Here is a 9,587-nt window from a genome sequence, read left to right as displayed (position 1 = left end):
GCAGTGCTATTTTTACTTGAGTACAAGTTTTGGGTTCATGATACGTTTGGTGTTTACCTTCAAAGATACAAGCATCCAAATCCCCCTTGTTTTGCCCGATATTGGCACCAATGACGTCAGCTTCAACACAGGCATGTTTATAGAGAATGATGGCAAACAGCACACTTCCTAGAGTCAACAAGATGAACTATGAAATAATAGTTTTCTACTTTCCACATACAACCAGTTGAATAATTGAAATGTGGGTCATGGAGGAGTTTAGACATTCATACATTTGTGGCCAACAGGAACTGATTTACAACTTTCTGTGAACGGGTAGAGTAGTTTTGCAGTTGTAGTTCTGTAGTTTTGAGATGTTGTGATGACTTCCTGAAGGCGGAGCTTAAGAAAGAGCAGGATTTTTTAAAGAGACAGAGACCCAATTTCAAGCTGTTAAATTATGAGGTAACATTTCTTTTAAGTAATATTTGATATACCCTTTTTATAACAACTGAACTTAACATAGTTACTTTATTGTGCTATAAAAGGGCACTATGTGCCTGGAAAACACATGATACTGCTCCTTTGAGGGTTTTTTTTTTTTAGGACCAACATTCATATGTTCTTTAAGTAGGAAGCAGGTATGCAAAATTCAAGCAGCCTTCAAACAAGAAAGCCACGTTGTTTTATAAATCCAAAAGTATGGCATGCGTTTGTGTTCATTCCCCATTAAGACTTTGGAGAGCCACCTTTGTTTAGAGTTGTGTTTTTACCAACATTTAACATCTAAATGGTGAGAATTTTTAAAAAATAGCTCAAGTTCAGTCATACTAGATGGCCAGCTTCCTCATCTCTGCTGAGCAGCATCCCCGCAGCATGGTGCAGCAACCAAAACCATGCTTGCTAGTGGGAATGGTGGTTTTGAGCCAACTATCAACTTGCATGACTGGCCAGAAGTTAGTTTGCTCTGAGTTGACTGGAGCATCTTCCATGTTTGCCAAATCTCTAAAAAGAAATTAATTTCTCTTAATCTAAACATACTCACCAATCTTCAATAAATGCCAAAGTTGGTGAAAGTACAACCAACAAAAGCTTTGAACTGGTGTTTTTTCAATACAGATTTAAGACATGTTTTCTTGCAGTATCTGCATTAAATTCTAGAGTGAATGACACAAACTATCAGAAATATGGTTGTTGGAAATCTATGCACTTTTATTTATTTTAGTCTTAAATCATAGAAAAAAAATCTTTTGCTAAATTTTATATTTAAATAGACAAAATGTTGGTTCTTTAAAAAAAATTACACATTTCTGATATATGTTGTGACATTTGCAACTCTAGTTGCAGCAGGTTGCAAATGTCTACACTGCAAATGTCAACATATTTGGCTGGCCTGAGAGTGAAACCGATTCAAATGCAGTTGTACATGTAAAATTCTGTATTATATCAAGTAGAACTGCTTTCATACATGGAAATGAGAATTTTTATAATTTCTTTAAAATTAAATACTGTCCAAAAGTTACAAAATTCCCTTCTTTGCTGCACAGAAAAGATTAAGCTAAAATAAGTCCAGAACTCAAGTGAATGCAAGATATTATGCAAAACTATTTTATTTACAAAACAAATGGCACAGCATATCAGCACAGTAAACACACATGCACACTCCAGACATGAACAGGGAATTTCTTCCCATGTGATCCAAAGTGAATCCAGTCAAAAGGCGCGCGTCAGCCAAGACTCATAACCAAGATTCTCACTGAGGGAGCAAATATTGCTCAAGAGGAACGACTGTTCGTTACTTTAAGGCCATATTTCAGAGGTCAGGATGAGGTGGAGTCCAGCAGCATGTAATTGTAAATTAATGGCACAAACATTAGTTTAACGCAAATGAATACAAGCTAGTCAGCTGCACTTTAAATAGCCTTAGACACAAAATGGTACATAAGATTTAAGGAGAAAATATAAAGCCCTGATGTTACTATTTAAACTGATTAACTTTAGAAGCAGATATCTTTAAATTACACATGTAGTTCTCACATACAGCTATGCAGACTGACCTTTTCTTTTTTTAACCGTAGTGCCATTTTTTCTCCGTTATAAACAGCCAGATCTTACTAGATTAATTTGCAGTCATGTAAAGATAACCTCTGCAGGAACTGTTAAGCACTTTACATGGAAGCATGTTATCCTTTAAATGCAAAATTCAAAGCCAAACCAGACTATTAATTTTTTTTGTGTGCTCAAAAAAAGATCTTAACCAAGTACTTGGTTAAGATCGTCAACAAGTTTAGTAACCCTTTTGGACTTCTGTCAACTGTTCATTTGGCTAATTTATGGAAATAGTTCTAAGACAATACATACATAGGCAAAACAAAAAGAGAAAAAGGACTAAAAATAGCAGATGTATAACGTGGGTGATGGAATGGTAGCAAATGAGTAAAATGTATCAAACAGCCAGTTTGCTGGCCACGATGGAGGTCTTTCTCTGAGGAAGGTCCTGAGGGGTTGGAATGTGATCCCCGGTGATCTCAGTCTTCTCCGTCGGTGCCGATGGCAGCTGCTTGTTCTTCATCTTGGCCTTGGCCATGTTGTAGTCCCCAGAGTCAAAATACTTTGGCTGAGGAAAAAAGAAAACAAAGTAAAAAGGCTGAAACGTATTTCTTAGGATTATCACAAACCCTTCGATCTCCCGCTTTCTGTTTCTTGGCACTTATTGAAGGTTTTGGTAAGAGTCACCCATTGAGAAAATGGGAAATATACAGCTCTGGAAAAAGATTGAGACCATTTAAGATGATCAGTTTCTCTGATTTCACTTTTTATAGGTATGGTATATGTTTGAGTAAAATGAACATTATTGTTTTATTCTTTCAACTACTGACATGTCTCCAAAATTCAAAGCACAAATGTAGTACTTATTTGCAGAAAATTAGAAATGATTAAAATAAGTAAAAAGATGCAGTGCTTTCAGATGTCAAATAATGCAAAGAAAACAAGTTCATATTCACTTAGAAACAACAATACTAATGTTTTAACTCAGGAAGAGTTCAGGAATCAATATTTGGTGGAATAACCAGGAGGTTTTCAGTGGGATTCAGTGCAGTGGGCTCTTAGTTTTCTCCAGAGCTGCACATATATGCTGCGTTCCTGTTACCTGGGAAATGGGTACTCTGAGGTGGATTTGACATCAAACCTGAAGTAACAACGTTCTAGTTAAGAAGTCAGAATACAACATGGCGATGCCCATAAACTTTGTTTGTAATAGCTCTTACAAACATCATGTTATACTTTACTTTCCATAACCAAACAATTTTTTAATTTGTTCAGTTTAAAATTGCCTATGCTAGACACACTCTTACACGTGTATCTCGAATGAACACGTTTCCTCCACATTTTACTACTGTTGATGGGAGAAACGGCCATATTGAAACACAAAGCCTGCCTTCGGCCCAGTCCCAAAGCTCAGTGCGGACCCTACGCCCCTCTGTGAAGTGTGGATTCAGTCAAGTGCACTTAAGGGTTCGAGTGCGCAGGTGTACAAAAATGTGAGAATTGGGACAGCAGCAATTAATTGTGGGTAACACATTTGGCCAAAGTCCGTCAAAATGCGGGCTTCGCGCAAGGGCGGAAATGGTACCCAAGATCGGCGGATGTGGAGATTGTGGGACACACTAAGCACTCAAACCCTTCAACATGAGCCCACATGTGAAGTACACAAGGGCAGAACGAGGGTGGGAGTTCGAGTATTGGGGGGGCAGGGCTTTAGTCACAGTTCCTCCCCGTTTCCCAGTGGGAAATTTAACTTTGGGGAGCGTTCCAGTTGATATTTGACTGTGAAGTAGAAAATTTCCAGTTCCGAGCAAAACTGGAACGCAACAGTATTCAAACAGCAAAGATATCAGTTCTCCTCAATACTTGCCACAGAAACGAACACGCCCACACTCTTTAGAAAATACAATACTTTTTCCACACTCAAATTTAATTTTATCTATAGAATAAAAATAAGGCTGTACAGCGTCTCTGTTGCCTTGCAACTCTCACCCAGTGACCGCTGGAAAGAGGAACCAAAAGCAAACTCCACGTTTTTCAAGCCTGCTGTGTTGCAGCAAGTTATATTTTGTGACCATTGAAGGAAAAAAAACCTAATACTGCACATATGCTGGAGGAAAATATACTTCTCTATATTCAAAATGCATTAAGGTTTGTAAATATGTACTGCCGATATACAATGAATATATTTTAACATTGCATGTATAAAGTGTAGTTTTGAATCACAGACATATCAACTGTTAACTATCAAAGCCATGTTCCTTAGCACTGCTGCTACCATATTTGGATGTCATTTATATTAGAAATGTAGATGAAGGCCAAGAATGAGGAGGGGAGATGGGATTCATACGAACAGATTTTTTAATTTATTTTTTTTAAATAATGTTTGCGTAAGAAACGTACCCCTTTCTGGAGTCTTTTCCTGAGGAAGTCTGACCCCCCGGGCTTGGCTCCCAGGTGAGGATACCTGGCCTTCAGCTTGGCCTCTTCTGCTTTTTCTGGGCTGATGACTTTGTCCTCCATTTCCTGTTAGAGTCAGGGCAGTTTGTGTAGATAGAAACAGTCCCAATAAATTACAAATGAGTGCAAAACCATGTTTTAAAGAAGCAATAATACATTTTATCAAGCACAATCTGGACTGCAACAGTAAAGCAGCACCATGAGGTGAACATACAACGGTTGTTTTCCCAAAGCTAGATGCTAAAATAGCATACCTTTATGGTAAACGCAGATTTTCTTTTTAAGATGGGTGTTTAGTAAAAGTTCCCATAACAACCCAATAATATTTGACAAATGAGTAATGCTTAGAGCTGAAGCAGCGATTGAGAAATTAGCTAGCTGCTAACTAGCTTGACGTTTGCCGCCTGCAATGTTTATCAGCTGCGCTAATCGCACTTAAACACATTCATTGTTAAGGTTTACCTGCTGTTCCTCCAAAGTCCTCATTTCTTCACCTTGTTCGGACATTTCCGGAAACTAAAAGCCTGGCTCTGTTCTCCAAACTGTGGCTCTTTTCCTTCCGAGAAGCCCTATGTCCTAGCAGATGAAAAGAAGCGGAGGCAGCGCCAAGGGGACGACAGCAACAGGCCGAGTAAATCGATGCCAGAGAGCCAGGGTCCGCTCCTTTTATCCCCGGCCACGCAAAGACTGCCAGAAAACTGTCTGCTCGACTGAGGAGACCTCACGGTGAGACGGTGTTTGTCAGAAAAATCAGCGATTATGGTAAACAATACACGCGCTGAAAATGCTGGTTATAGCTTGTTTATGTATTGCATAAAGTCACAAACTTCAGTTAAAGCGTGCAAACTTCAGTCTTCAAACTCCGCCCACTTGGCGACAGCATAACGTGAGCGGTGTGATCTAAACTCCAGTCCAAAAGAGCCGCAGTCCTGCAACTTTTAGATGTGCCTCTGCTGCACCACACCTGAATGGAATAATTAGGTCATTAGCAAGGCTCGGAGAACTGATCTACACAAAGAGGAGGTAATTAAGCCATTTCATTCCAGTTTTGTACCTGTGGCACATCTAAAAACTGCAGGTGTGCTGCCCTCGAGGACTGGAGTTTGAGACCCCTGAAACGGAAGCGGCATTCGCCGCAATGTGGGTCAACTTACGGCTGCATGTTTGAACATGATATATAACGTTATTTTCTGTACTTTCATTACAAATATGTTCGCTCCGTTTTCTATTTAATGTCTATTCCTTATGGTATTTTTTATATGTATCCCAAAGCGGAGCAAATTGGAAAAAATCGAAATTTCTGTCAACTTATAACGATACAATTTCATATTATGAATGATATAAACACAAGTAAAAAAATATATTTTATTTATATGTCTTTCTCATGTTTGGTCAAACAATTAATAACTTCCCCACAATAAAACCCTGTTATTCAATATTTTGGGTTTTTTTTCCAATTTTTTTCTCCGGAGAGTTCTTGCGGCGCTAGTGGCTCGTATTTTTTCGACAGTAGGCAGACAGGAAGAAGGGTGAGGAGAGGGGGAAGACATGCGGCAAAGGTCGTCGGGACCGGGAATCATTCAATATTTTGTTTTTATTCTGTGGAACAAGTGTTTCCGGTTTTTCTATGATCTGATTGTGTTTAACTATTTTCCTGCACAGAAAAGGAAATAGCAGATAAACTTACTTTCCTCTAAATGTTCTTCATCAAAACACAAAGGTTTAAGGAGTGTTCAGCAGCAAATTAACTTAAACTGAAATTATTTAGTTTCTAAAGCTTTCAAAATGATCACAGTAAAAAGGATGATTGGATAAATTCACCAAATTATTAATTATTGATAAACTTTTAACATTGATGTAAGATATTTTTAAACAGAAGAAATTGACAGGCAGCTATGGATTCATTTTATTTAAAAACAACAACTCATGTCCATTATAACTGTGTCTGCTGTTATTTCTGGAAACTTAAACTTCAAATAAAATGAAGGAGCCACGTTTAAGCAAAGAAACAAAACAACGAGTGAGTTTTAAGTTAATCATCTTCATCCCCCATTTCCACATCTTCTTGTAACCTCTGCACCATTTTGTCTTCCAGCTGTTTGGCTTTGCCTGTAAAAACAGTGAGAATGTAAGAACACAGGTAAATTTCCCTTAATGCAAGAATACAAAGCCTTCTTTCTCCTAACAATGCTGCACATGTTTCATCATGTATGTCACATTTAAAAAATATTCAAAAATAAACAAAAAAAACATCACTTTAATGAAAATTACAGAAACTACAGCTTTACCTGCATGTGGAGCTTTGATGAGGTGAATATTTTTCTTGACTTCGCTGATGGCCTCTTCTTTCTCCAGCTGTTTGCCCTTCTTTAATCTGCAGCAAAGAAGCAAAAAATATCTTTAAGCGAACATTTATGAGCACAAAAGATAGCAGCTGTAACATGAAAAAGAAATCAACCTCTCACCTGTTCATGATAAATCTTGCCTGTCGTTTCACTTTTATTTCCTCCACCTTCTTCATTGCCTCAACTAAGAAAGTAATAAAATATTAAAATATAACTGTTCCAGTCTCATAACAAAAAAATGTTGTGTTTTTTAATTTTTTTTAAAAAGCAAAAACATTACCTGTCTTGTCCCAAAGTTGCCGGTTATATTTCACTGGAATATTTCTGCGTTTCTCAAACTCCAAAGAATTGTCCTTAAAGACGAAAAACAAAATATTTCATGGTAAGAAACAGGACTACTAGATATTTTTCTTTATAAATAAATAATCAAAACTCAATAGAACATCTTACCACAGTCAACTCTTTTCCAGCAGCCTTTCTGAAAGCTTTGGTCCATCTCGTCTTTCTTGGGTTACGCTTCTTCTTGAAGTTCTTGTGGCATTTTGATTTGCAGAATCTGAACATCTGATTTTTAAATAAGACAGAGAGACGATAATTAAACTGCAGGCCTGAATGTAATTAGGATGCTTCATTATGTCAAGACAAATTAATCCCAACTATGATTGTCCCAACAAAGAGATTTTAAAAACTTGCATGTTTTTTGCATTTTTCATCAAAGATTTTATTGTTTTTCAGTCAAATTATAAAGGGTAATATGTCACAATTAGATGTTATTACAAACTAAGATAGCAATGCAGATTACAATTAACCCACATTGTAATTTCCACTCCACTTCTTTCGCATCTTCATTGTTATTATTTGTCAATTGTGGGCATGTAGGATAGTGAAAGTTTATCAAAAAGGCCAAATATATTATATAAAAGTATAGTTTTATTGGATGGCAGCTGAAATATATACTGAAATAAATATTTACATGCAACTCAAATGCTAAGGCAAACCAAATATTGTGATTATGGATGCATTCATGTGATGACTGCATCTCAATATACTGCATTTTTAGTCTGAATATATGTATTTAAAAAAATTATTATTTCATGTTTTACATAAAAATGTGTCATTTAAATGATCCACTGTGCATTGCATTCCTTGTTTTCCTTTTTTTAAAGATTGCCGTTATTAAGGTACATAATTGCTACCGCTGCAAGTGTTGGTACAATTGAAGTCATTCATTATTATTTTAATTTAACACAAAGATATGCCAAAAAGTGTTAGTATACATATTACCAACATATACATAATAATATTATAAAATATCACAAAGTGTTATTAATCTGTGTGACATTTTGACAAAGTACACACCAATTTTAAAGTCAACATCGACAGATTGTATAAAAATAAAGCATCGAGTTGTTACTTTTACATTTCTGCTCCTGGTCCTTGTTTTTGCTCCCAACACTAGAGGGCGCACTTACATTGTCATAATAAAATAAAGAGGCCCAAAACTCAAGCCGAGGCAGTATTGAATTCTGTTAAGTATTAATCACTTACAAACTAGACACCGCTTTTAAAAATTATTTCAAATTCATCTGGTCGTTGTCTTAAGTACAGCTGATCAAATTTATATACATCGTTTTCCTTTTCCGCTGATTTGGTTTCCACGTGAGCGACTTAGGCACGTTATCATCCAGCTAACTGCCCCACCAACTCTTAAACATTTACGTTCCCTAAATTAACTTAACTTTTCGGACAGATAAACTGAACCCTACCTTACAGTCGTTCCGTACAAACATGACTCCATGTCCAGGATACACTGGTCCCGAACAGAAATAACACTTTTCGATGCGCATTTCGGCACCGAGATTAGCTGCGTGCAACAGCTAAACAAAACAAGACCGAACCGTCGCTTCCTTTTTCCTCTTGTTCCAGAATGACAGCAGCCACTGCCTCTATTAAAACGCTGCTGCCCCCTGCTGGTTGGACTTTGGAAGCGTCAACTTCTGACTTTCTTGGGAGTTTTATTGTGAATATTGTTTCTAAAAACTACAAAAGGAAAAAAAGTATTATTTTTTTTTGCTGCTTTGAAGGTTGATTTAATTATAGTAATCATAGGTAAAAGTTCAGATTAAATAGTTTTTGGAGTTAATTTTTTAGGGGATATTCAGAATAAAAATATTTAACTACAAATCTTATTCCCAATTTGAGAACACAAAACACAGTATTGCAAATATATTTTAAATTCTGAAATCATTAAAAGGATTGGAAAATTGTTTACATTTTATTTGGCCCCAAAAACCTTTGAATAAATACAATTTCAAGTGTATTAATGTAATATCTTTTATATGTATTGTGTTTGTTGACTGGTTTCCTTGTCTAGTATAGATGTTCTTTGTTTTAGTCAACTATATTAAAGAAACAAAACGTGGAAAAAAATAAATAAACAAAATGAAATAGTTCGGTTTCATTCTGCTGAATTATTATTGAAAAATTACACTTACTTTATAGACAGAGGGTAAAATTGGGGATCTTAAAATAGTGGTAATTGCTATTGCTTTATTGCTATTGCTACAAGCATTAAATATTTCTTAAGATCTGCAAATTGTGCGAATTTTCCCATTAATATCATCATACTTATTAACTAAAAAAACAATAAAATGTTGTGCAAATGTCATCTGGAGTTTTAGTCATTTTCTGCAAGATAGCTAAGTCGGTAGTAGCAGCTACCAATTTTTCAAAAATATCTAAGAACTTCTTAATGAG

General features: G+C 36.2%; 2 protein-coding genes across 2 annotated transcripts; both read right to left on the bottom strand.

Moving 5' to 3' along the window:
- Window positions 1-1,564: 1,564 nt before the first annotated feature.
- Window positions 1,565-5,347, bottom strand: LOC102236015 (cAMP-regulated phosphoprotein 19). Its single transcript, XM_005809883.2, has 3 exons — window positions 4,948-5,347; window positions 4,429-4,551; window positions 1,565-2,596 (listed from the first exon to the last, which is right to left on the bottom strand). Exons 1-3 carry the CDS (start codon window positions 4,990-4,992, stop codon window positions 2,426-2,428), a joined length of 339 nt encoding a protein of 112 aa, XP_005809940.1. The 5' UTR covers window positions 4,993-5,347; the 3' UTR covers window positions 1,565-2,425.
- A 1,026-nt stretch (window positions 5,348-6,373) lies between these two features.
- On the bottom strand, window positions 6,374-8,748 carry rsl24d1 (ribosomal L24 domain containing 1). Its single transcript, XM_005809882.2, has 6 exons — window positions 8,597-8,748; window positions 7,281-7,394; window positions 7,111-7,183; window positions 6,951-7,014; window positions 6,774-6,859; window positions 6,374-6,594 (listed from the first exon to the last, which is right to left on the bottom strand). The coding sequence occupies exons 1-6, from the start codon at window positions 8,675-8,677 to the stop codon at window positions 6,518-6,520; spliced, it is 495 nt and encodes a 164-aa protein (XP_005809939.1). The 5' UTR covers window positions 8,678-8,748; the 3' UTR covers window positions 6,374-6,517.
- Window positions 8,749-9,587: the final 839 nt, after the last annotated feature.

This window comes from Xiphophorus maculatus, chromosome 2, assembly GCF_002775205.1.
Source record: "Xiphophorus maculatus strain JP 163 A chromosome 2, X_maculatus-5.0-male, whole genome shotgun sequence".
Classification (NCBI taxonomy): Eukaryota; Metazoa; Chordata; class Actinopteri; order Cyprinodontiformes; family Poeciliidae; genus Xiphophorus; species Xiphophorus maculatus.
The sequence above is the reverse complement of the archived record's forward strand: the minus strand, read 5'-3'. Positions and strand labels throughout refer to the sequence as shown.